Source organism: Mesoplodon densirostris, chromosome 4, assembly GCF_025265405.1.
Source record: "Mesoplodon densirostris isolate mMesDen1 chromosome 4, mMesDen1 primary haplotype, whole genome shotgun sequence".
NCBI classification, from domain to species: Eukaryota; Metazoa; Chordata; class Mammalia; order Artiodactyla; family Ziphiidae; genus Mesoplodon; species Mesoplodon densirostris.
The window spans coordinates 33,152,549-33,180,285 of NC_082664.1; the positions used below are offsets into that span (position 1 = coordinate 33,152,549).

The 27,737-nt window shown below is 40.4% G+C and overlaps 1 protein-coding gene across 3 annotated transcripts; it reads left to right on the top strand.

Annotated features, from left to right (window-relative positions):
• The first annotated feature begins 205 nt into the window (after positions 1-205).
• Positions 206-25,957, top strand: LOC132489079 (disintegrin and metalloproteinase domain-containing protein 20-like). 3 transcript variants are annotated; one of them, XM_060098018.1, is made up of 2 exons: positions 206-414; positions 23,352-25,956. In XM_060098018.1, exon 2 carries the CDS (start codon positions 23,493-23,495, stop codon positions 25,698-25,700), a length of 2,208 nt encoding a protein of 735 aa, XP_059954001.1. In that variant the 5' UTR covers positions 206-414; positions 23,352-23,492; the 3' UTR covers positions 25,701-25,956. The 3 variants fall into 3 exon arrangements, with proteins under 3 accessions (XP_059954001.1, XP_059954002.1, XP_059954003.1); XM_060098019.1 differs by lacking the exon at positions 206-414 and adding an exon at positions 22,572-22,619; XM_060098020.1 differs by lacking the exon at positions 206-414 and having other exon boundaries at positions 23,356-23,399; positions 23,482-25,957.
• The last annotated feature ends 1,780 nt before the right edge of the window (positions 25,958-27,737 follow it).

A 27,737-nucleotide genomic window follows, 5' to 3' on the forward strand; every position in this document is an offset into this window, starting at 1 on the left:
CCAAATGCTGGACAACCAGGGAATTGGGAGCCCTTCCCCATAACCATGAGAGTAGCAGTTATTCTGGATGAAGGGCTGATTCTCATAGAAGCCACCCTGCTCCATGTAGGTAGGTGCCTGGAAACCAAGAGCTTCTTAGGCTGTAGACGAATGACGTGGGTGCAGCTGTCGGCCGGCCCGCGGGACACATCAAAGGCTCCGCGTGCTCTGGAGGCGTTGGAGGCCTTCCAGGGAAGCACTACGTGGGAGACCAAGTGCCAGTTGGACTGGGTTTGCGAGGAGCCCGCTGGGGGCCAGGAGTACCTGGAGCCTGAGCCGCAGGAGGGCGCCCAGCAGCAGGCACCCGGCCCACACCGCTTTCCACGATGCGGCCTTTCGGAGAGCTTGGGTGCAGCTGTCAGCTGTGCTAGGAAGGTGGGTGTTGGGGACTTCAGTCTGAAACTCTGCTTCCAAGGCAAATCCTCTTCCAAGACGGGAGCCCAGCCTCACGGGTTCGGCGGCCGCCGCCCCGCCCCAAAGAAAAAGGGCGGTTCCTCAGTGTTGGTCCGTTATAAGGAACTAGCGCCAGGGTTCCAGGGTCTGGAAGCTGGCCACAGAGAGACTTAAGGGAGAAAGCAGAGTGAGAACAAGAGGGAACTGAGCAGGCAATCACTCGGTTTGGAGGGGAGGAGTGAGAGGGTGTACAGTAGAGGAGAGACGGCAGCAAAAGGGTGCACTGGAGTGATGGGAATTCAATTCAGAAGAGAGAAATTTAGGGAATCTTAGCACTCTGGAACCAGAGGCTATGGAAGTTGAGAGCCCAAGCCTGGTTCACTTCTTGGTGTCGGTCCTGAACAAAAAGGCAAAACTAGGGGGCTTCCCTGGTGGCGCAGTGGTTGGGAGTCCGCCTGCCGATGCAGGGGACGCGGGATCGTGCACCGGTCCGAGCCTGCGCGTCCGGAGCCTGTACTCCGCAGCGGGAGAGGCTGCGGCGGTGAGAGGCCCGCGTACAGCAAAAAAAAAAAAAAAAAAAAAAAAGCAAAACTAAATTTTCATTAACTTGTTTCCACTGTGGGCTGATAAAAGTTTCCTAAAGCCAGCAGCTGGTTGTCTGTAAGAGCGATATAACGTAAGTGAGCTTCTGTGAGGAAGACTAAGAGGGTGTTGCTGCATTTTTGCTAAACTCCTGCAGTAGATAGTGAAGTGTGTGTGTGTGTGTGTGTGTGTGTGAGAGAGAGAGAGAGAGAGAGAGAGAGAGAGAGAGAGAGAGAGAGAGAGAGAGAGAGAGTGTGTGTGTGTTAGGGACTGCCAATATTTAATACAGTATCATTTTTTCACCCCTTTAAAATTTTATTTTAATAAAACAGCTTTATTGTAGTTTATTTAATCTATAATAAACTGCACATACTTAAATTGTGTAACAAGCTAAATTTTGACATATGTGTACACCCCTGAAACCTTCACCATTATTTGCTTATCTGTTTTCCTGTTGATGAACATTTGGTTTGTTTCTAGTTTGAGGCTATTACAAATGAAGCTGCTACGAGCCTTCATGTATAAATCTTTGTATGAACCTGATCTTTCTTTTCTCTTGGGTAAAAACTTGGGAGTGGGTAAAGTATATGTTCACATCTTTTGCCTATTTCTTGAGGAGTTGTTTCTTTTCTTACTGAGTTTTGAGTTTTTTATATATTTTGAATAGTCCTTTAGCAAATACATGTTTTGAAAATATTTTATCCCAATTTGTGGCTTGTCTCTTCATTCTCTTAATAAAATATTTTAAAGAGAAGTTTGTAGTTTTGATGAAGTTCAACTTATCAATTTGTTCTTTTATGGATTTTGCAGTCTCTGCCATATCTAACAAATCTTTGCTTAACCCTAGGCCCTAGGTTTAAAAGATTTCTCCTAAAAAGAAAAAAAAAATTTCTCCTCTGTTTACTTTTAGACTAAACTAGAAGTTTTATAGTTTTCAGTTTTACATGTTGGACTGTGCTCTATTTTGGACTAATTTTTGTATGTGGTTCAAGGTATGAAAGTAAGTTCTTTTGTTTTCCATTCAGTTGTTCCAGCACTGTATGTAAAAAGACTATCCTTTCTCCAGTGATTTACCTTTGTACACTTGTCAAAAATCTGTTGCCAAATTTGTATGGGTGTATTTCTAGTCTTTCTATTCTGTTCTATTGATCTGTCTATTGTTACACAAATAACCCACTGTTTTGAGACTGTAACTTCATATGTCTTGAAATCAGAAAATGGTAGTCCTCCAACTTTTTCTTCTTTTTCAAAGTGGATTGGCTATTCTAGATCTTTTGCATTTCTATTTGAATTTTAGAATCAGTTTTTCAAATTCTACAAGTAAAACCTTCTGATTGATTATTCTGGGGAAAATTGACATCTTGATGTTAATTATTCAGATCAGTGAATAAGATCTCACCACTTATTTAGGTTGGTGTTAATTTCTTTCAGTGATGTTTATAGTTTTAAGTTACAGGTTTTTCACAGCTTTTGTCAGAATTATTGCTAAGTACTTAATTTTTTTTGCTGTGTAATAGTATTCTTTAAAAATTTTAATTTCCAGTTGTTCATTGCTAGTATATAAAAATAGAATTGACTGCTGCATATTTATCTTGCGTCCTTTAAGCTTGTTAAACTCATTAGTTCTAGTACCTTTTTTTATAGATTCCCTCAGATTTCTACATAGACATCTATAAATGTCATCTATAAATAAAGACAATTTTAAATCTTCCTTTCTAATCTTGAATCCTTTTATTTCTCTTTCTTGCCTGATTGCACTAGCCAGAACCTCTTGTCTTGTTTCTGATTTTAGGGGGAAGGTATTCAACCTTTTACCATTAGAATCTATCATTAACTGTAGATTCTTCCATAGATGCCCTTTATCATGTTGAAAAGTTCCCTTCTATTGAGAGTTTTCTGGGAGTTATTATTAGGAATGGATGTTGGATTTTGTCAAATGATTTTTCTGATCTATAGATGTGATCAGATTGTTACTGGGCTTTCTCCGGATTCTTGGACAGCAGTAGCATAGAAATGAATATCACTCCCAAAAGATTCTTAGGCAAGCAATACTTTTTATTGAAAGGATAGCTTGTGCACAAGGAGATGGTGAGAGTGCCAACTCCCCAAGGATGTTCAGGGAAAGGGTTTTAAAGGCAGTATGAGGGCGGGGGCTACAGGGTGCCTGCCTGATAAGCTTGTGCTCAGTTCTCAGTTTGGTTGGCATCAAAGTGAAGTTTTGAGCGTCATCAGCGTTCTGGTTTCTGTCGGTCTGGGGTCCATGTGCTTGCAGTCAGCAGTTTTCATCGGATGGGGGTCTGCTTCCTGAAACAACAGCTTAGGAGTGTGTGTCAGGCCTGTATCTCTAGCTTTTAGGGAGCTGGGAGTTCAGTGATTCTGCTGTCTGGTGGATTTATAGTTCCGCTTTTGTCCCTTGGAAACTGTACATACATCAGTGGGACAGAGATAATCTTTTGCTTCTGTGGGTCTCTAGCTGTTGTCTCAAAGACCCAAGCCTTCAGGTGCTTTGTTTCACTGGGCTTGTTAGGCCTGTTTGCTCCAGGCCGTTCCCTTGCTCCTTTTCCAAAATGGCTGTGTACTCTTTGTCTTCCTTTCTCAATGTGATTATTCATTTTAACTTTGTTAATATGGTAACATACACTGATTGAGTTTCAGACCAACCCTATATCCATAGGATAAATTTTATTTGATCATGGTGTATTATCCTTTTTATATATTGTTTTTTTATATAAATTTATTTATTTTTGTCTGCGTTGGGTCTTCATTGCTGCGTGCGGGCTTTCTCTAGTTGCAGTGAGCAGGGGCTACTCTTCGTCACGGTGCGCAGGCTTCTCATTGCGGTGGCTTCTTGTTGCAGAGCACGGGCTCTAGGCACGCAGGCTTCAGTAGTAGTGGCACGTGGGCTCAGTTGTGACTCACGGGCTCTGGAGTGCAGGCTCAATAGCTGTGGCACATGGGCTTAGTTGCTCCGTGGCATGTGGGATCTTCCCGGACCAGGGCTCGAACCCATGTCCCCTGCCTTGGCAGATGGATTCTCAACCACTGTGCCACCAGGGAAGCCCTGTATATTGTTGAATTCAGTTGCTAACATTTTGTTTAGGATTTTGCCATCTATGTTCATGAGGAACATTGATCTGAATTTTTGTATTAATGTATGTTTTAATATGATTTCCACATCAGGGTAATGCTGGCTGCAAAGGGCTTGTTGGGACATAATTCCTTCTCTTCAGTTTTCTTGGAGACTTTTTGTATAGAATTGTTCTCTCTTCTTCCTTATATTTTTGATAGTATTCATAAGTGAAATCAGCGTGGGCCTGGAGTTCTCTTTGTGGGAAAGTTTTAAATTACAGATTCAATTTCTTGAAAAGATACAGGGCTATTTAAGCCATCCATTTTCTCTTGCATTAATTTTCATAGTTTGTGTCTTTCAAGAAGTGTGTCCATTTCATCTCTAAGTTGTCTAATTTGTAGAAAGAAAGTTCGTCATATTATCTTTTATTATCCTTTCAATAACCATAGAATCTGTGGCATCATCCTTCAACCATTCCTCATATTGGTAATTTTTGTCTCTCTTTCTCCTGATCAGTATGACTAGAAGTGGATGAATATTATTGGCTTTCTTAAAAAAAAATCAACTTTCATTTATGTGTGTTTTTTTGTTTTTCTGTTTTCTATTTCATTATTTTTCATTCTGATATTTATTACTTCCTTTAATCTATTTGCTTTGGTTTAATTTGCTATTCTCTTTCTGGTTTCCTGAGGTGAAAGTTGAGATAATTGATTTGAGACTTTTATTATTTCTTTTCTTTTGTTGTTGAGATGTAATTGACATATAACATTGTATTAATTTTAGGTGTACAACATAATGATGTGATATGTGTACATATTGTGAAATGATTACCACAAAAAGTTTAGTTAAGATCCTTCACCACATATAGTTACAGATTTTTTTCTTGTGATGAGACTTTTTTTTTTTTTTTTTTTTTTTTTGGCGGTACACGGGCCTCTCACTGTTGTGGCCTCTCCCGTTGTGGAGCGCAGGCTCAGCGGCCATGGCTCACGGGCCCAGCCGCTCCGTGGCATGTGGGATCTTCCCGGACTGGGGCACGAACCCGTGTCCCCTGCATCGGCAGGCAGACTCTCAACCACTGCGCCACCAGGGAAGCCCGTGATGAGAACTTTTGAGATCTACTCTCTTAGCAACTTCCAAATATACAATACAGTGTTGTTAACTATAGTATCCATGCTGTATGTTATATCCCCAGGACTGTTTTATCTTATAATTGGAAGTTTGTATCTTTTGACCTATTTTACCCAACCCCCCACCCTTGCCTCTGGCAAATACCAATCTGTTCTCTGTATCAGTGTGTTTGGTTTTAGTTTCCACATATAAGTGAGGTCCTGCAATATTTGTCTCTCTCTGTCTGACTTATCCTGGAATAAATCCCACTTGATCATGGTGTATGACATTTTTTTTTTTTTTTTTTTTTTTTTTTTTTTTTTTTTTTTGCGGTATGCGGGCCTCTCACTGTTGTGGCCTCTCCCGTTGCGGAGCACAGGCTCCGGACGCGCAGGCCCAGCGGCCATGGCTCACGGGCCCAGCCGCTCCGCGGCATATGGGATCCTCCCAGACCGGGGCACGAACCCGCATCCCCTGCATCGGCAGGCGGACTCCTAACCACTGCGCCACCAGGGAGGCCCGACATTTTTAATATACTGTTGAATTTGGTTTGCTAATATTTTATTGAGTATTTTTGCATCTATGTTCATTAGAGATACTGGCTTGTAGTTTTCTTTTCTTATAGTGTCCTTGTCTGTTTTTGGTATTGGTAATGAGGGCCTTGTAAAATGAGTTTGGAAGTGTTCCTTCCTCTTCTATTTTTGGAAGACTTTGACAAGAATTGGTATTAATTCTTCTTTATATGTTTGGTAAAATTCACAGGTGAAAATATCTGGTCTTTGACTTTTCTTTGTTGAGAGGTTCTTTTTTTTTAAACGTCTTTATTGGCGTATAATTGTTTTACAATGTTGTGTTAGTTTCTGCTGTATAACATACTGAATCAGCTATATGCATGCATATGTCCCCATATCCCCTCCCTCTTGCATCTCCCTCCCACTCTCCTTATTCCACCCTTCTAGGTGGTCACAAAGCAGTGAGCTGATCTCCCTGTGCTATGCAGCTACTTCCCACTAGCTATCTATTTTATACTTGGTAGTGTGTATATGTCAATGCTACTCTCTCACTTCGTCCCAGCTTACCCTTCCCCCTCCCTATGTCCTCAAATCCATTCTCTACGTCTGTGTCTTTATTCCTGTCCTGCCCCTAGGTTCATCAGAAACATTGTTTTTTTTAAGATTCCCTATATATGTGTTAGCAAATGGTACTTGTTTTTCTCTTTCTGACTTATTTCACTCTGTATGACAGACTCTAGGTCCATCCACCTCACTATAAATAACTCAATTTCATTTCTTTTTATGGCTGAATAATATTCCATTGTATATATGTGCCACATCTTCTTTATCCATTCATCTGTCAATGGACACTTAGGTTGCTTCCATGTCCTGGATATTGTAAATAGTGCTGCAGTGAACATTGTGGTACACGACTCTTTTTGAATTATGGTTTTCTCAGAGTATATGTCCAGTAGTGGGATAACTGGGTCATATGGTAGTTCTACTTTTAGCTTTTTAAGGAACCTCCATACTGTTCTCCATAGTGGCTGTGTCAATTTACATTCCTACCAACAGTGCAAGAGGGTTCCCTCTTCTCCACACCCTCTCCAGCATTTATTGTTTCTAGATTTTTTGATGTTGGCCATCCTGACCAGTGTGAGTTGATACCTCATTGTAGTTTTGATTTGCATTTCTCTAATTAGTGATGTTGAGCATCCTTTCATGTGTTTGGTAGCAATCTGTATATCTTCTTTGGAGAAATGTCTATTTAGTCTTCTGCCCATTTTTGGATTGCATTGCTTGTTTTTTGATATTGAGCAGCATGAGCTGCTTGTATATTTTGGAGATTAATCCTTTGTTAGTTGTTTCGTTTGCAAATATTTTTTCCCATTCTGAGGGTTGTCTTATTATTATTTTTTTTTTGTGGTACGTGGACCTCTCACTGTTGTGGCCTCTCCCATTGTGGAGCACAGTCTCCGGATGCACAGGCTCAGCAGCTATGGCTCACAGGCCCAGCCGCACCGCGGCATGTGGGATCTTCCCGGACTGGGGCACGAACCTGTGTCCCCTGCATTGGCAGGCGGACTCTCAACCACTGCGCCACCAGGAAAGCCCCTGAGGGTTGTCTTTTCATCTTGTTTATGTTTTCCTTTGCTGTGCAAAAGCTTTTAAATTTCATTAGGTCCCATTTATTTATTTTTGTTTTTATTTCATTTCTCTAAGAGGTGGGTCAAAAAGGATCTTGCTGTGATTTATGCCATACAGTGTTCTGCCTATGTTTTCCTCTAAGAGTTTTATAGTGTCTGGCCTTATATTTAGGTTTTTAATCAATTTTTAATTTATTTTTGCGTATGGTGTTAGGAAGTGTTCTAATATCATTCTTTTACATGTAGCTGTCCAGTTTCCCCAGCACCACTTATTGAAGAGGCTGTCTTTTCTCCATTGTATATTCTTTCCTCCTTTATCAAAGATAAGGTGACCATATGTGCGTGGGTTATCTTTGGGCTTTCTATCCTGTTCCACTGATCTATATTTCTGTTTTTATGCCAGTACCATACTGTCTTGATTACTGTAGCTTTGTAGTATAGTCTGAAGTCAGGGAACCTGATTCCTCCAACTCCATTTTTCTTTCTCAAGATTGCTTTGGCTATTCGGGGTCTTTTGTGTTTCCATGCAAATTGTGAAATGCTTTGTTTTAGTTCTGTGAAAAATGCCATTTGTAGTTTGATAGGGATTGCACTGAATCTGTAGATTGCTTTGGGTAGTAGAGTCATTTTCACAATGTTGATTCTTCCAATCCAAGAACATGATATGTCTCTCCATCTATTTGTATCATCTTTAATTTCTTTCATCAGTGTCTTATAGTTTTCTGCATACAGGTCTTTTGTCTCCTTATGCAGGTTTATTCCTAGGTATTTTATTCTTTTTGTTGCAACGGTAAATGGGAGTGTTTCCTTAATTTCTCTTTCAGATTTTTCATCATTAATGTATAGGAATGCAAGAGATTTCTCTGCATTAATTTTGTATCCTGCTACTCTACAAAATTCATTGATCAGCTCTAGTAGTTTTCTGGTTAGTAAGTTAGCTTCTTTAGGGTTCTCTATGTATACTGTCATGTCATCTGCAAACAGTGACAGTTTTACTTCTTTTCCGATTTGGATTCCTTTTAGTTCTTTTTATTCTCTGATTCCTGTGGGCAAAACTTCCAAAACTATGTTGAATTATAGTGGTGAGAGTGGGCAACCTTGTGTTCTTCCTGATCTTAGAGGAAATGGTTTCAGGTTATAAACACTGAGAACGATGTCGGCTGTGGGTTTGTCATATATGATCTTTATTATGTTGAGGTAGGTTCCCTCTATCCCTACTTTCTGGAGAGTTTTTATCATAAATGGGTGTTGAATTTTGTTGAAAGCTTTTTCTGCATCTGTTGAGATGATCATATGGTTTTTCTCCTTCAATTTGTTAATATGGTTTATCACATTGATTTGTGTATATTGAAGAATCCTTGCATTCCTGGGATAAACCCCACTTGATCATGGTGTATGATCCTTTTAATGTGCTGTTGGATTCTGTTTGCTAGTATTTTGTTGAAGATATTTGCATCTATGTTCATCAGTGATATTGGCCTGTAGTGTTCTTTTTTTGTGACATCTTTGTCTGGTTTTGGTATCAGGGTGATGATGGCCTCGTAAAATGAGTTTGGGAGTGTTCCTCCCTGTGCTATATTTTGGAAGAGTTTGAAAAGGATAGGTGTTAACTCTTCTCTAAGTTTTTGATAGAATTCACCTGTGAAGCCATCTGGTCCTGGGCTTTTGTTTGTTGGAAGATTTTTAATCACAGTTTCAATTTCAGTGCTTGTGATTGGTCTGTTCATATTTTCTATTTCTTCCTGATTCAGTCTTGGAAGGTTATACCTTTCTAAGAATTTGTCCATTTCTTCCAGGTTGTTCATTTTATTTCCATAGAGTTGCTTGTAGTAGTCTCTTAGGATGCTTTGTATTTCTGCGGAGTCTGTTGTAACTTCTTCTTTTTCATTTCTAATTTTATTGATTTGAGTCCTCTCCCTCTTTTTCTTGATGAGTTTATTAGGGAAGTTTTTGACTATAATCTCTTTGAATATTTTCTAAGACCATTTCTTTTTCTGTTCTTCTTCTGGGACCCCTATAATTCAAACGTTGATGCGTTTAATGTTGTCCCAGAGGTCTCTGAGACTGTCCTCAGTTCTTTTCCTTCTTTTTTCTTTGTTCTGCTTCCTGGCAGTTATTTCCACCATTTTATCTACCAGCTCACTTCTCCGCTCTTCTGCCTCAGTTATTCTCCTATTGATTCCTTCTAGAGTATTTTAAATTTCAGTTATTGTGTTTTTCATCACTGTTTGTTTGCTCTTTAGTTCTTCTAGATCCTTGTTAAATGTTTCTTGTATTTTCTCCATTCTGTTTCCGAGATTTTGGATCATCTTTACTATCATTACTCTGAATTCTTTTTCAGGTAGATTGCCTATTTCACCTTCATTTATTTGGTCTTGTAGGTTTTTACCTTGCTCCTTCATCTGTAATATATTTTTTGTTGTTTCTTTCTTTTTTTTTTTTTTTTGATGGACTGGGCTGTATTCCTGTCTTACTGGTTGTTTGGCCTGAGGCATCCAGCATGAGTTTTCAGGCAGTTGGGTAGAGCTGGGTCTTGGTGCTGAGATTAGGACCTCAGGGAGGCCTCACTCCGATTAGTATTCCCTGGGTTTTGAGGTTCTGTGTTAGTCCAGTGGTTTGGACTCAGAGTTCCCATCACAGGAGCTTGGGCCTGACCTTCAGCCTGGGAACCAATATCCTGCAAGCTGCATGGTGCATAAAAAAAAAGAGAGAGAGAAAGAAAAAAAGGAGCAGTACAGTATCAAAGAATAAAAAACAACATAAAATTCGAAAGATAAAAAATATATTAGGAAAAATAAAAATATAATTGAAACAACTGCAACAAGGTAAAATAAAACCCAACAGAAAAATGAAAAAGAAAAAGGGGGGTGGGTGGGGTGGGTGGGGGGAACAAGCCAAAAGCAGAGAACAGTAACAAAGTATAAAGAATAAAATAAAATTAGAAAAATAAAATATTTATCAGGAAAAATAAATATATAAATGAATCAACAAGGTAAAACAGAACCCCAATCTAAAAGAGGAAAAAAGAGAAAAAAAAAGAAAGCCTTGACTATGGGGGCAGAGTTTAAGTGGGGGTGGAACTTAGGCAGGGGTGGGGTTTAGGGTGGGGTGGGACCAAGGCTCAGGACCCATGCAGTCAGAAAAGGCCTTGGGGGCGGGGCCTAGGCAGGGCTATGTTCAAGCATGGGGCGGGGCCTCTGCTTAGGACTTGTGCAGAAGGGGAGGCAGTGCTTTCAAAGGAGGGCCTCTGGAGTGTGGAGTTTCAGAGTTTGGAGATAAAGCCCTGGGTCAGTGTACATGGGTGGGGTTTAGGCCCAGCTCATTAGGGGGGGTGTCAGAGGGGGTCTCTGAGTGTAGAGGTAGGGCCCTGGGTGGGGGTGTCGGGGCAGGGCTTGGGCTCTGCACAGCAGGAGGGAGGCTCCAAGGGCAGAGGATTAGGCCCAGCAGCCCAACAAGCTCCCCGGTGCCTAAGTGGATGGGGAAAGCGCTGGCTGCATTCCCTTCTGTTCCTCCACGCCCCACCCCGCCATCTCCCGCAGAGTGTCCCCCATCCCCACTGAACTCCTAACCTTGGGTGAGACCTCTGGGTGTAAGAACTCCTCCCCTCCCCCAGCCACCCCTCAGGGATGCCAGTCCCAGAGGTCTGGCCTTTACTTTTGCTCCCCCTTCCCTCCCTCCCACTCCCTCAAGACCCACGCAGGTGGAGGGGTTCTTGGTGGGCAGAGGATCAGGTCCAGGGTCTCAGCGGGCTCCCGGGGGCCCATGTGGGCAGGGGAAACCTGACCATGCTCCCTTTTGATCAGCCCTCCCAATGGTCCCTCAGTTTCCCCTTCGGCCGTGGGATCCCTTCCCCTCCCTCAGCCACCCCTCAGGGGCGTCAGTCCTGTCCCATCTCCACTTCTCCTCCCCCTTCACTCCCCCCATGCCCCACGTCCTACCCGGTCACTGGGGATTCCTCCCATCCCCTTAGGTGTTTGTGGTCCCTCACCGGTGCCTGGTAGGTGCCCTAGTTGTGTGGAGACATGAATTTCGCATCCTCCTAGTCCTCCATCTTGACTCCGCCCTCTGTTGAGAGGTTCCTGATTACTGATTCAATCTCCTTCCTAGTAATTGATATGTTTACTTTTTCTGTTTCTTCATGATTCAGTCTTAGTAGGTGGTAGATTGTATGTTTCTAGGAAGTTATCCATTTTTTTCTAGGTTGTCCAGTTTCTTGACATATAATTGTTCATACTGTTGTCTTATAATCCTTTGTATTTCTGTAGTATCAGTTGTAACATCTCCTCTTTCACTTCTAGTTTTATTTGGGTGCTGTTTCTCTTTTTCTTTATGAATCTAGCTAAAGGTTTCTTCTATTTTGTTTATCTTTTCAAAAAATGAGCTCTTAGTTTTATTCATCTTTTCTATTATCTGTTTAGTCTCTATTTCATTTATTTCTACTCTGATCTTTGTTGTTTCCTTCCTTCTATGAACTTCGGGCTTAGTTTGTTCTTCTTTTCCTGTTTCTTTGAGGTGTAAAGGGTGGTTGTTATTTGAGATTTTTCTTATTTCTTAATGTAGGTATTTATTGCCATGATCTTTCCTCTTAGAACTGCTTTTGCTGCATCCCATAAATTTTGGTGTGTTGTATTTCCATTTCTCTCAAGATATTTTTTGATTTCTCTTTTGATTTCTGCTTTGACCCATTGGTTGTTATAGCATGTTGTTTAATCTCCACATATTTGTGAATTTTCCAGTTTTCTTTTTGTAATTGATTTCTAGTTTCATACCATGGTGGTTGGAAAAGATGCTTGATATGATTTCAATTTTCTTAAATTTATTAAGACTTGTTTTTGGCTCAACATGTGATCTATACTGGAGAATGTTCCCTGTACTCTCGAGAAGAATGTGTATTCTGCTGTTTTTGGAGAAATGTTCTGTATATGTATGTTAAGTCCATCAGATATAACGTGTAGTTTAAGTCTAACGTTTTCCTATTGATCTTGTGTCTGGATGATCTCGACATTGATAAAAATGGGGTATTGAAGTCCCCTTCTATTATTGTATTGCTGTCTATTTCTCCCTATTATTTCTTAATATAGGCATTTAATACTATAAATTTCCTTCTAAGTACTGCTCTAGTGGCATTCTGTATATTGTGATTTTTGGTTTTATTTTAATTTAAAATAGTATTTAATTTCCTTTGTTTAGTCATTGAAATTTTCAATAGATTTTTTTTTACAGCAGTTTTAGGTTCACAGCAAAATTGAGTGGAAAGTACAGAGTTCTCACATACCCCACTCCCTTGGCTCCACACAAGTGCAGCCTCCCTACCATCGACATCCCACACTTGAGTGTACATTTGTTGTAATCGATGAACCTACATTGCTATGTCATTATGATCCAAAGTCTGTAGTTTACACTAGGGATCACTCTTGGTGTTATACATTCTTTGAGTTTGGACAAATGTATAATGACATATATTCACCATTTTATCATGCAGAATACTTTCACTGCTGTAATAATCCTCTGTGCTCTGTCTGTTCACCCTCCCTCTCCCTAACTCTGTGCAGCCACTGATGTTTTTTACTGTCTCCAAAGTTTTGCCTTTTCTAGAATGTCATATTGTTGAAGTCTTACAATATACAGCCTTTTCAGATTGGCTCCTTCACTTAGTCATATGCATTTAAGTTCCCTTTGTGTCTTTTCATATCTTGATAATTTTTTTATTTAAGCACTGGATAGTGTTTTGTTGTTTCGATGTACCACGGTTTATTTATCCACTCACCTACTGAAGGACACCTTGGTCACCTTCAACTTTTGGCAGTTACGAATAAAGTTGCTATAAACATCTGTGTGAAGGTTTTGGTATGGACATAAGTTTTCACCTCCTTTGGGCAAACACTAAGGAGCACAATTGCTGGATTGTGTGGTAAGAGTATGTTCAGTATTGTACATAACTACCAAACTGTCTTCCAAAGTGGCTGTACCATTGTGCATTCCCACTAGCAGTGGACTAGAGTACCTTTTGCTCTACTTCGCTGCCAGCATTTTGTGTTGTCAGTGATTGGATCTTGGCCATTCTTTTAAGTGTGTAGTGGTATCTTGTTGTTTTAATTCATTATTTCGTGGTGACATATGATGTGGAGCATCTTTTTATATGCTTACTTGTCATTTGTATATCTTCTTTGATGAGATGTCTGTTCACGTCTTTTGCCTATTGTTAAATTGGGTTGTTTATTTTCTTATTTTTGAATTTTAGCAGTTCTTTGTGTAATTTGCATAATATCCATTATCAGATATGTGTTTTGCAAACATTCTCACCCAGTCTGTGTCTCTTCTCACTTCTTAACAAGGTCTTTACAGATCAGAAGTTTTGGGTTTTTTTTTTTCTTTAAAAAATTTTTTTTATTTATTTATTTTTATACAGCAGGTTCTTATTAATTATCTATTTTATACATATTAGTGTATATATGTCAATCCCAATCTCCCAAGTCACACCCTCCCCCGGCTTTCCCCCCTTGGTGTCCATACAATTGTTCTCTACATCTGTGTCTCTATTTCTGCCTTGCAAACTATTTCATCTGTACAGTTTTTCTAGATTCCACATATATGTGTTAATATACGAGATTTGTTTTTCTCTTTGTGACTTAACTTCACTCTGTATGACAGTCTAGGTCCATTCACATCCCTACAAATGACCCAATTTCGTTCCTTTTTATGGCTGAGTAATATTCCATTGTATATATGTACTACATCTTCTTTATCCATTTGTCTGTCTATGGGCATTTAGGTTGCTTCCATGTCCTGGCTATTGTAAATTGTGCTGCAATGAACAATGGGGTGCATGTGTCTTTTTGAATTACGGTTTTCTCTGGGTATATGCCCAGTAGTGGAATTGCTGGGTCATATGGTAATTCTATTTTTAGTTTTTTAAGGAACCTCCATACTGTTCTCCATAGTGGCTGTATCAAATTACATTCCCACCAACAGTGTAGGAGGGTTCCCTTTTCTCTACACCCTCTACAGCATTTGTTGTTTTTAGATTTTCTGATGATGCCCATTCTAACCATGTGAGGTGATACCTCATTGTAATTTTGATTTACATTTCTCTAATAATTAGTGATGTTGAGCAGCTTTTCATGTGCCTCTTGGCCATCTGTTTGTCTTCTTTGGAGAAATGCCTGTTTAGGTCCTCTGCCCATTTTTGGATTTGGTTGTTTGTTTTTTTTAATATTGAGCTGCATGAGCCGTTTATATATTTTGGAGGTTAACCCTTTGTCTGTTGATTCATTTGCAAATATTTTCTCCCATTCTGAGGGTTGTCTTGTTTATAGTATCCTTTGCTGTGCAAAGCTTTTAAGTTTCATTAGGTCCCATTTGTTTATTTTGTTTTTATTTCCATTACTCTAGGAGGTGGGTTAAAAAAGATCTTACTGTGATTTATGTCAAAGAGTGTTCTTCCTATGTTTTCCTCTAAGAGTTTTTATAGTGTCTGGCCTTACATTTAGGTCTTTAATCCATTTTGAGTTTATTTTTGTGTATGGTGTTAGGCAGTGTTCTAATTTCATTCTTTTACATGTAGCTGTCCAGTTTTCCCAGCACCAATTATTGAAGAGACTTTCTTTCTCCATTGTATATCCTTGCCTCCTTTGTCATAGATTAGTTGACCATAGGTGTGTGGGTTTAACACTGGGCTTTCTATCCTGTTCTGTTGATCTATATTTCTGTTTTTGTGCCAGTACCATATTGTCATGATTACTGTAGCTTTGTAGTATAGTCTGAAGTCAGGGAGTCTGATTCCTCCAGCTCCGTTTTTTTTTCCTGCAGATTGCTTTGGCTATTTGGGGTCTTTTGTGTTTCCATACAAATTAAAACTTTTTTTGTTCTAGTTCTGTATAAAATGCCTTTGGTAATTTGATAGGGATTGCATTGAATCTGTAGTTTGCTTTGGGTAGTATAGTCATTTTCACAGTATTGAGTCTTCCAATCCAAGAACATGGTATATCTCTCCATCTGTTTGTGTCATCGTTGATTTCTTTCATCAGTATCCTATAGTTTTCTGAGTAAAGTTTTTTTGCCTCTCTAGGTAGATTTATTCCTAGGTATTTTATTCCTTTTGTTGCTGTAGTGAATGGGATTGTTTCCTTAATTTCTCTTTCTGATCTTTCATTGTTCATGTATAGGAATGCAAGAGATTTCTGTGCATTAATTTTCTATCCTGCAACCTAACCAAATTCACTGATTAGCTCTAGTAGTCTTCTGGTGGCATCTTTAGGATTTTTTATGTATAGTATCATGTCATCTGCAAACAGTGACAGTTTTACTTCTTTTCCAATTTTGATTCCTGTTTTTTCTTTTTCTTCTCTGATTGTCATGGCTAGGATTTCCAAACCTATGTTGAATAAGAGTGGCGGGAGTGGACATCCTTGTCTTGTTCCTGATCTTAGAGGAAATGCTTTCAGTTTTTCACTATTGAGAATAATGTTTGCTGTTGGTTTGTTGTATATGGCCTATTATGTTGAGGTAGGTTCCCTCTATGCCCATTTTTTGGAGAGTTTTTGTCATAAATTGGCTTTGAATTTTGTCAAAAGCCTTTTCTGCTTCAATTGAGATGATCGTATGGTTTTATTCCTTAATTTGTTAATATGGTGTATCACATGGATTGATTTGCATATATTGAAGAATCCTTGCATTCCTGGGATAAATCCCACTTGGTCATGGTGTATGATCCTTTTAATGTGTTGTTGGATTCTGTTTGCTGGCATTTTGTTGAGGATTTTTGCATCTATGTTCATCAGTGATATTGGTTTGTAATTTTCTCTTTTCTGTGATATCATTTTCTGGTTTTGGTATCAGGGCGATGGTGGCCTCGTAGAACGAATTTCGGAGTGTTCCTCCTGCTGCAATTTTTTGGAAGAGTTTGAGAAGGATAGGTGTTAGTTCTTCTCTAAATGTTTGATAGAATTCGCCTGTGAAGCCATCTGGTCCTGGATTTTTGTTTGTTGGAAAACTTTTAATTACAGTTTCAATTTCATTAGTTGTGATAGGTCTGTTTATATTTTCTAATTCTTCCTAGTTCAGTCTTGGAAAATTGTACCTTTCCAAGAATTTGTCCATTTCTTTGAGGTCGTCCATTTTATTTATTTATTTATTTATTTATTTATTTTTTTGCTGTACACGGGCCTCTCACTGCTGTGGCCTCTCCCGCCGCGGAGCACAGGCTCCGGACACACAGGCTCCGCGGCCATGGCTCGCGGGCCCAGCCGCTCCGCGGCATGCGGGATCCTCCGGGATCGGGGCACGAACCCGTGTCCCCTGCATCGGCAGGCGGACTCTCAACCACTGCGCCACCATGGAAGCCCGAGGTCGTCCATTTTATTAGCCTATAGTTACTTGTAGTAGTCTCTTATAATCCTTTGTACTTCTGTGGTGTCAGTTGTAATTTCTCCTTTTTCATTTCTAATTTTATTGATTTGTGTCCTCTCCCTTTTTTTTCTTGGTGAGTGTGGCTAAAGGTTTATCAATTTTGTTTATCTTCTCAAAGAACCAACTTTTAGTTTTATTGATCTTTGCTATTGTTTTCTTCATTTCTATTTCATTTATTTCTGCTCTGACCTTCATGATTTCTTTCCTTCTACTGACTTTGGGTTTTCTTTGTTCTTCTTTCTCTAGTTCCTTTAGGTATAAAGTTAGATTATTTATCTGAGGTTTTTCTTGTTTCTTGAGGTGAGATTGAATTGCTATAAACTTCCCTCTTAGAACTGCTTTTGCTGCATCCCATATGTTTTGGGTCATTGTGTTTTCACTGTCATTTGTTTCTATGTATTTTTTACTTTGATTTCTTCATTGATCTCTTAGTTATTTAGTAGCACAGTGTTTAGCCTCCATGTGTTTGTGTTTTTTACAGTTTTTTGTTTCTGTAATTGATTTCTAATCCCATAGTGTTGTGGTTGGAAAAGATGCTTGATATGATTTCAGTTTTCTTAAATTTTCTGAGAGTTGATCTGTGATCCAAGATGTGATCTATCTTGGAGAATGTTCTGTGTGCACATGAGTAGAAAGTGTATTCTGCAACTTTTGGGTGGAATGTCCTGTAAATATCAATTAATCTATCTGGTCTATTGTGTCATTTAAAGCTTGTGTTTCCTTATTAATTTTCTGTTTGGATGATCTGTCCATTGGTGTAAGTGGGGTGTTAAGTCCCCCACTATTATTGTGTTACTGTTGATTTCCCTTTTTATTTTTGTTAGCATTTGCTTTTTGTATTGAGGTGCTCCTATGTTGGGTGCATAAATATTTATAATTGTTATATCTTCTTGGATTGATCCCTTGATCATTATGTAGTGTCCTTCCGTATCTCTTGTAACAGTCTTTATTTTAAAGTGTATTTTATCTGATATAAGTATTGCTACTCCAGCTTTCTTTTGATTTCCCTTTGAATGGAATATCTTTTTCCATCCCCTCATTTTCAGTCTGTATGTGTCCCTATGTCTGAAATGGGTCTCTTGTAGACAGCATTTATACAGGTCTTGTTTTTGTCTCCATTTAGCCAGTCTGTGTCTTTTGTTTGGAGCATTGAATCCATTTACATTTAAGGTAATTATCGATATGTATATTCCCATTACTATTTTCTCAATTATTTTGGGTTTGTTTTTGTAGGTCTTTTTCTTCTCCTGTGTTTCCTGCCTAGAGAAGTTCCTTTAACATTTGTTGTAAAGCTGTTTTGGGTGGTGCTCAATTCTCTTAGCTTTTGCTTGTCTGTAAAGCTTTTGATTTCTCTGTCAAATCTGAATGAGATCCTTGCCAGGTAGTAATCTTGGTTGTAGGTTTTTCTCTTTCATCACTTTAAATATATTCTGCCACTCCCTTCTGCAGAGTTTCTGCTGAAAAATCAGCTGATAACCTTATGGGGATTCCCTTTTATGTTATTTTTTGCTTTTCCCTTGCTATGTTTAATATTTTTTCTTTGATTTTAATTTTTGTTATTTTGATTAATATTTGTCTTGGTGTGTTTCTCCTAGGGTTTGTCCTGTATGGGACTCTCTGCACTTCCTGGACTTGGGTAGCTATTTCCTTTCCCATGTTATGGAAGTTTTTGACTATAATCTCTTTGAATATTTTCTAAGACCCTTTCTTTTTCTCTTCTTCTTCTGGGACCCCTATAATTCAAATACTGGTGCGTTCAGTGTTGTCCCAGAGGTCTCTGAGACGGTCTTCAATTCTTTTCATTCTTTTTTCTTTATTCTGCTCCTCGGCAGTTATTTCCACCATTCTATTTTCCAGCTCACTATTTGTTCTTCTACCTTAGTTATTCTGCTATTGATTCCTTCTGGTGTATTTTTCATGTCAGTTATTGTATTATTTACCTCTGTTTGTTTGTTCTTTAGTTCCTCTAGATCTCTCTTAAACATCTCTTGTATTTTCTCGATCCATGCCTCCATTCTATTTCTGAGATTTTAGATCATCTTTACTATCATTACTCCGAATTCTTTTTCAGGTAGGTTGCCTATTTCCTCTTCATTTATTTGGTCTTGTAGGTTCTTACCTTGCTCCTTCATCTGTAACATATTTCTTTGTCATCTCATTTTTTTTGATGGGTGTTTTTTATGTGTCAGTTAGGTTAACTTGATTAACTTGATTATCTTTGCTTAAATCTTCTACTTCCTTATTCATTTTTTGGGGGAGGGGTGTTGTTCTATCCATTGCTGACAGTATGCTAATACCTACAAGTAGATTTTGAATTTTTCTCTTTCTCCTTTTTGTTTTGTCAGTGTTCGCTTTATGTATTTCAAAGCTATTTTTTAAGTAGATACAAATTCCTCTTGAATTTTATCATATTAAATATATCTTTATCTCTGTAATTGCTTCGTCTTTTCTGCTACTAATATGGTTTGTTTCCTTTCTTTTGCCAATATAAATTAGTAAACTATTGTTATTATTTTAGAGTACCTTTTCTTTCCTCTCAGTTCAGATGTTGAACCTTTTTCTCTGGAGCATGTTGAATTAGATTCTGATTTGCATTTAGAGCCAATAAGGGGCAGTAGGAGTATATCTTGAGGATACTAGGCATCCTCTAGCAGGATAATTTTCCCAGCTGAGATAATTACAGCATCTCCAGCTAGAGGTGGTTAGACTTCTCAGACAGGAAAGGTGTAGTCTCCATCCTGGTAAAGGAGAGTCAGGGATACTTGAGAGCATCTAGATACTCAGAACCAATCCAGTCCACCTAGAATTCCTCTTTTCAAGTGTCAAGGTTTTTTCCCATCTCAATCAGATTTCCCACTACAGTCTTGGCAAATCTCTGTATTCAACTTACTCTGTGATTCTGTAACTCCACAGTTAAATTTTGATTTTCTTTGAAGTTGGCCATGTGGCTAAAAGAGAGATTTGGGGGGTGGGCGTTGTCCACCATTATCAGGTATCTGAGTTGAGAATTTAGAGCCTTGAACCTCATTTTGAAAAATCTCCATTAGAATTTAGTATAGCTATTCCACATCTCAGTCCTTGAGATACTTATAGGCATCATCACAGCCTTCCCTTTGTCCCCCACATACTTGCTTCAGTAGGGCACTTCATCACAATCAACGTGAGTAGTAATTTAATTAATTGTGATGTTACTATGTGCCCATTCCCCATTCAAAAGGAGTTAAGGGCTTCCCTGGTGGTGCAGTGGTTGAGAGTCCGCCTGCCGATGCAGGGGACATGGGTTCGTGCCCCGGTCCGGGAAGATCCCACGTGCCACAGAGCAGCTGGGCCTGTGAGCCATGGCCACTGAGCCTGCACGTCCGGAGCCTGTGCTCCGCAATGGGAGAGGCCACAACAGTGAGAGGCCCGCGTACCACACACACACACACACACACACAAAGTTCAGCATTGTCTTAAGGCCATGAACATACTCAAGCCAATCCCAGAGTCCCATTTTGTCTGTCTCTCTTGGCAGCACTCTTGGTACCAAGTCATGTATCTGTTAAGATCTAGTTCAGAAAAGAGAAACCCACCAAGAGCAATTACTATAGGGAATTCTTGAAAAGGTAATAGAGGACTGAAAAGGTAAAAAGGGAACACTGAGGTACACAGAAGTATGAGTTGCCAGAAGGAGTTCCACCCCTAAAATTGGGGCAACAAAGGGAAGAGGTTGGGGTTATCATAACCTAGAAGCTGTCACAATGGGCCTCATATGTCTGGACCTGGAGTGTAGAAGATAGGGCATTATGAGCCCAGGTGATGTTGGTAATTTTGGAACTCAGAAAAGGGGTACTGTGGACTTGATAGCTGTACCTACTATAAGGTAATGCTGAGCTGGTGCTGGTTCCTTAAGGACTTGGAAAAAGGTCCTCTAAAACTCTGACTCAGATATCAGAGAGGGGGGGTGCTCTTTTATGGGGCTTGTATCAAGGAGATTTGTGGTATAGCCAGGGAACATCTGAGAAAGAGACACTGGCTGGCTGGTGTGGGTTGCCCAGGGTACTGGAAGATGGCTCTGTACATCTGTTTTTCAGACTTCTGAGGAGAGGGCACTGTCCCCTGGTTACTTTTGATAGGGCTTGATGGAGCTGGTTCTGGGAATGTGGTAACTGACTCTGTCCACCAGAGCAAGATCCCTTTGCAGGTGGTGGTCACTGAAAGTAACAGCAGGCAAACAGGTAGAGCCCCATGTCCTTTCATTTTGCCTTTCATTCTCCCTCTAATGCCCTTCTTGACAAAACTGTTCAGGAAGCCAGCTAGAAATGGGGTAATATAATGTGCAGATTCCCATCTTCAGCTACATAGACAAAGTATAAATTTTAGTTTTGGGGTTCAGAAAATAATTGATAATCATCGTAAGATGTGTCAGCAGAATGCTGCTGTAGTTTCTGTGGTGACAGGTAATAGCAGGTGATACTGATATGTGTGAAGCTCTCTGATGTTTTCTGTTGTTTTATTTAGTTGTGGCTCACTAAATTGACTTCATGACCCTGAATGGTTTGTGACCTAAGTTTTTGAAACACTGAATTAGCTGTGACTAAGAGTGTGTGGAGACAAGGTAAAATAGGGGTTTTGAGGAGTTTGAAATAGCTGCTGGAAATAGAAGAGTTAATTACTGATACAGAAGAAGGTTCTTACACTGCTTGAAGTGCAGGTAATGCTAGAGAGGAAGGGCTTTGGTGTGACACCAGTTCACATAATTAATGGTAATGTGATGGTCCTTCAGGACTTGTCTTTCAAATAGTGCAATAGTGACAAAGACTGGTATGACTCAAAGATTCTTGGCAATGAAATTTTCTATTATTACCACATCATATTTCTGATGAAGCTTAATGTAGGTTGTTTTCCTCTTTATAATGCTTTAATAATCCTCTTCCAACTCACACATTTCCATCTTAATACCCCAAATCTGTAGCAGATACCAAGGATATCATGAAGAGAGACATGGAAAGGAAATCTGGTCACTAGGATTTCACCTATATCAGAGATGCTTTCCCTAAGAGGTTTCATCTAGTATTCTTGGCTTCCAGTAGTCATCCATTAGTTCTGGAAAAGTATCCATGAGTGTACAGGTGTTTTTGACATCATAATGCTGAGGATATTTCTTACACTCTCTACTACTGAACCCATTTGTGTCCTTATTTAGAATATTCAGCCACCAATATGTGTTCAAATGTGTCTCTAATTTTTGTTCAACTTTTGTTTTTAAATATTAAGAAAATTATCGATACTTTAAAATTTTATTTATTTATTTATTTATTTATTTATTTATTTATTTATTTGTCTGTGTTGGGTCTTTGTTGCTGCTCATGGGCTTTCTCTAGTTGCAGTGAGCAGGGGCTACTCTTTGTTGCGAGTGTGCGGGCTTCTCATTGCAGTGGCTTCTCTTGTTGCAAAGCACAGGCTCTAGGCACATGGGCTTCAGTAGTTGTGGTTCACAGTCTCAGGAGTTGTGGCTCGTGGGCTCTAGAGCACAGGCTCAGTAGTTGTGGCACACGGGCTTAGTTGCTCCATGGCATGTGGGATCTTCCCAGACCAGGGATCAAATCCATGCCCGAGGTCCATTGGCAGGTGGATTCTTAACCACTGCATCACCAGGGAAGTACAAATTATTGATACTTTTAACTGAAAATCAGAAAATGAATGAAATTAGCTTTTACCTGAGGTAAAATTTATGTTTTTAACAGGTATGAAGAAAGTCCATTCAAATTGTAGTCTTTGAACATTTTAGTGAACTGATTCTAGTTTTAAATTCTTCAATCCAGCTTTCTCTAGAGAATTCAGCTAACGCACCAGCCATGTAAAATATAGAATGGAATCTATATTTACACAGCCAAGGTGAGTCTCTTATGATTCAGAACATGATGCACCTGGGCTGGGTGGAGAGAAGGCTGCTGCTTCCATGCTGTGATTGGAGGCAATGGGGCTGTCCCCAAATAGCAGCCCCTTTCCCTATTACTCCGTCAGTATGGATGCCTTCCTTTGAATGTCCAGGGGTTTTCTGCAGGTAAGAATGCATTATAAAATAAAAATTTGTCTTGATTGGAGGGGGTCTTACAAAACTAATGAGTCCATTAAGTGAGGCTTAGTTTGACTGCTAACATCAAACAGAAATGGGAGCTAGATGTCTGTAGAAGAGAAGGAAAGATGGATCAAACTGTCTGAATAAAGGGATAAAAAAATGGTGAGCTTTGGATGGGCTGTCTCCATGCTTACTGAAGCTAGCAGAGTATCAGTATGTTTTTGGGTGGAGGAGAAATTGGGAGTCAGATGTCAATCTTTTTAATAGGGAAAATGTCATGCCAGTGTACATGTTTAGAGAACAGTATATAAATGAATCTTTATCAGGTTCAATCATTACCAACCTATATGATGCATTTCCTTCATCTCTTTCCCAGGAAACCTGCTCTTCCCCCACCCCTTGCCCTTACTTATATATGAAACAATCTCAGGAATTTTATTGATTCAAGCCTTGTCCCAATTGAAATCACCTTCTTCTCTCTCTCCAGCCCCCCACCCTCCCTGCACCAGCCACCCCATCCTAGCTCTTCTTTCTATTTTCACTTTCAGCACTGAAGCTCTGATGGTTCACCTCTTCCAGGACACAGATCCATAAAGGTCAGCCCTGCACCCTGAACAGCTTAGAGGGAGGAGCCAGACCAGTAACGCCTGATGCCCTGCCCTCTTCTACCCTAAACAGGTGGCTCCATAATGGCAGTGGGTGAGGCCCTGGTGCACATCAGAGTCACTCTTCTGCTGCTCTCATTTGGGGCATCTTTGTTCATTTCTGACCACTCTCAGGCCAGGGCCTCCCAGCACTTCTCCTCTCCAGAATTGGTGATCCCCTTGAAGGTGACTGGCAGAGGCAGAAATGCCAAGGCTCCAGGCTGGCTCTCCTACAGCCTGCGGTTTGGGGGCCAGAGACACATTGCCCACATGAGGGTCAAGAAGTTCTTGGTTTCCAGACACCTCCCAGTGTTCACCTACACAGACCAGCATGCCCTCCGCCAGGATCATCCTTTTGTTCCTGATGACTGCTACTATCATGGTTATGTGGAGGGGGTTCCCAAGTCCCTGGTTGCCCTCAGTACTTGTTCTGGAGGTTTTCGAGGAATACTACAGATAAATGATCTTGCTTATGAAATTGAACCAGTTAGGTTTTCTGCCACATTTGAACACTGGGTGTATAAGATAGACAGTGATGATACACAGTTCCCACCTATGAGATGTGGGTTAACAGAAGAGGAAATAGCACGCCAATTGGAGTTGCAAGAGTTGCATAATTTCACTCTGATGCAAAGTTCTTACACAGGCTGGTGGACCCACTTGCGTTTTCTTGAGTTGGTAGTGGTTGTGGACAATCTTCGATTCATTCACTCGGAAAGAAATGTGTCAGTAGTGCAGCGTGAAATACTTGATGTTGTCAATATAATAGGTAGCTTGTATCACTCTTTGGAACTTGATGTAATTTTAACTGGGCTTGAAGTCTGGACTGAAGGAAACCCAGTTCCTATCGATAACATAGATAAGCTTTTGGAGGATTTTGCCGCTTGGAAGTATTTTAGCCTTGATGACCGACTGTCACATGATACGGCCCATCTTTTCATAAAAAAATCATTTGGCATAAAGCTTGGACTTGCCTATGTTGGTGGAATATGCCAGCGTCCTTTTAATAGTGGAGTTAATGTTTTTGAAGACGAGAGTCTGTATGCTTTTGCAATTGTTGTGACCCATGAACTTGGTCATAATTTAGGTATGCAGCATGATACTGAATGGTGTGTGTGTGAACTTCAGTGGTGCATAATGTTTCATGCCAGAGAGGTGACAAATAAATTCAGCAACTGCAGTTATGCCGAGTATTGGGACAATCTTATCAATAATGGATTATGTCTTTACTCTCCTCCACATCCGGGGAATATCTTTAGGCTGAAGTATTGTGGGAACCTAGTGGTTGAAGAAGGAGAGGAGTGTGACTGTGGAACCATAGAGCAGTGCATAAATGATCCCTGCTGTCTGTTGAATTGCACTCTAAAGCCTGGAGCTGCTTGTGCTTTTGGGCTTTGTTGTAAAGACTGCAAGGTCATGTCATCAGGGACTTTGTGCAGAAAACAGATCAGTGAATGTGACCTTCCGGAGTGGTGCAATGGGACATCCCATCAGTGCCCAGAAGATGTATATGTGCAGGATGGGATTCCCTGTAGTGATGGTGCCTACTGCTATCAAAAGAGCTGTAATAACCATGATGAACAGTGCAGGGAGATATTTGGCAAAGATGCAAGGAGTGCACCTCAGAGTTGCTACAAAGAAATCAACACCCAAGGAAATCGATTTGGTCACTGTGGTATCAACGGCACACAGTACATAAAATGTGCATCCCCTGATATCCTGTGTGGGAGAGTTCAGTGTGAAAATGTGAGAGTAATTCCTAATCTGATAGAACATTCCACAGTGCATCAGCTTCACTTTAATGACACCACTTGTTGGGGCACTGATTATCATATAGGGATGTCCATATCTGATATCGGTCAAGTGAGAGACGGCACAATGTGTGGTCCAGGAAAGATATGTATCCGCAACAAGTGTGTCAGTATGGTTCGCGTGCCACAAGCCTGTCAGCCTGAGACCTGCCACATGAAGGGAATCTGCAATAATAAACAACAATGCCACTGCAATCCTGGATGGGCACCTCCCTACTGTGAACACCAAGGCAATGGAGGTAGTAATAGTAGTGGTCCACCTTTTAATCCCCAAGCAGAAGAGAAAGAACTGAAGGAGAAGGGAAACCAGCCATTATTGTGGCTTATTCCTTTGACTTGTTTATTTTTATGTTGCATCCTCGTGCTTTGTAAGAAACATAAAAAGAAGGAGGAGGCAGAAACGACGGAAGAAAAAGAGACTGAGGAGGAAGAAGGTGACTAAGGCTCCTGCTTCATTTTTTTAAATCTCTGGTTTTTCTTTTAATAGTAGAGAAGTATTAGGGCATGTCTGACTGTTTCAAGAAAAATTTAAGGATCCTTCATGTCAGAATCATAAGCATTACTATTTCGCTGAAGGATTCCTAGCATGTTCTTACTTACTCTTCAGTGTGTTAAGCAATATTAAAAGTTCATTTTTTTTTTCTGGAAGTCATCTCTTTATGTTTCCCGAGCAAAGGCATGGCAAAGTCACATTTTTAAGCTAATGTCTATCAGTTGTAAACCTCCTCCCACCTTTGTACTCTTAAAATGTAATGTCCGGGATGTGCCGCTACATACCCCATTGCTGTTTTGCCAGCTCTTTTCCAGGTAGCTGTGCCAAAAGGGGGCAGTAGAAGTAGCCTGGAATGATGGATGAAGGGAGAAGGGAGTTTACTTTCTTGTGTGCTAAAAGTTACTCTGTCATTTTGGTAGCCACATTTGGCTTTGGATTTCAGTTTTGATGACCCTGTTAGAACTACCCTCATTCTTCATTAGAAGTACCAGCACCAGATGACCACTGATACTTTCAGAGATCAGAGTTGCAGCTCTGGGGTTAGCAGTGTGGTCCTCCTCTGAGTTGCTGAAGCACCAACGTCAGCTAGTCACTTGCTCTCCTTAGAGGTCTTGGTGACTGCTCTGCAGAGGGCCTCCTTAAATCATCAGTACTTGAATGAACCCAACTTCTTTCCTTTGTTCCCTTGGCCCTAGGACGTCTAGGTGCTTTCAGTAGTTACTTCATTATGATAGTTTGAGTTATCCAGTAGCAGACACTGAATTAAAGCTTAGAGAGAAAGGATGATGAAGTCGGCTGTGCAGATGAGAAATAGCCTTGGCCATTTCACATTTCAGCCTTGGCCAACCTGGCAGCAAGCTCTAGGATGAATATTGCCTGACAGACTAGTCTTGAATTGGTCCAAAATGGCCTGGTCTTCATACCCTCCCCTTGCTTATTCACTGGATGTGAGTGCCCTGGGAAGGGTAAGAGCCTGGCCATGCACCTCCCAGCAACTGAGACTGACCCCAAAGAGCTAACATCTGGTTGCTCTATGCTGATCATAATCCCAGCAACTGGTCAGCAAGACTTTCCTGGGAGGAGGATGAAGGTGGCTCATTTGGAAATTCCACAGTCTGATCTTTGCATTGCTCTGATCAACTTTTCTTTATATGTTCTGGAAACAGCTCCTCCAGGATTCTGGCAGGCATCTCTGCCTGTGGGGAACCATAGAAGAGGGAGGTTTGTGGGATGAAGCAGAGACCCTAGTACTGTGTTTGGTTCTGGGGCTAAAGTTGATACTTACTGTCTCTCTCCACTATCTGTTCTAGTTTCCCTCATCTCTAGATAGCGTTCTGATGGCTTGGGTTGGATGTTAACCCTGTGTTATTACCCAGGCCCTTATCTTTAAAGCACCCGAGTGCCTGGTCACCATGTCTTTCTCAGGCTCGGATTGCTGAATCTATCCATTTATAGTAGCAATAGAGCTAGAAAATACAAAGAGGCACCCAAGGAGATCACCAGGGTTCCACACATATGCCCTACCTCCTCTCGATGATTAGGCTCAGGTATGCCTGTCAAGACTGTGCCACCTCTTCTTGCTACTGAAGGGACACAGGGAACCCCAAATGCCCAGGTGGGACTCCACTGTGAAAGTATGACCCATTTGGTGACCTTGCAGAGCCTAGAGTTGCAGGGGACAGGAGGCACAAACCACCTCAGTGAGTCATAGGTAGTGATGGTAAGTGGTGCCACTTCTACTTCCAGCCCCTGGTTTCCACCCATGTAGAAGCCTCTGGTTTAGTGTGTACAACCCATCATGGAATGGTACTTGTATTAGGGTTCAGCAGAGAAACAGAACCAACAGGATATAGTGATTTATATATTTATCCTTTCCCCAGAAGAGGAAGTAAAGTCCTCAGGGATGTTTGTTCTTCTTGATATCCAGTAACTTAAATACTATGATGTAAAATTAATAATGAGATACTGTGATATAAATTCAATATG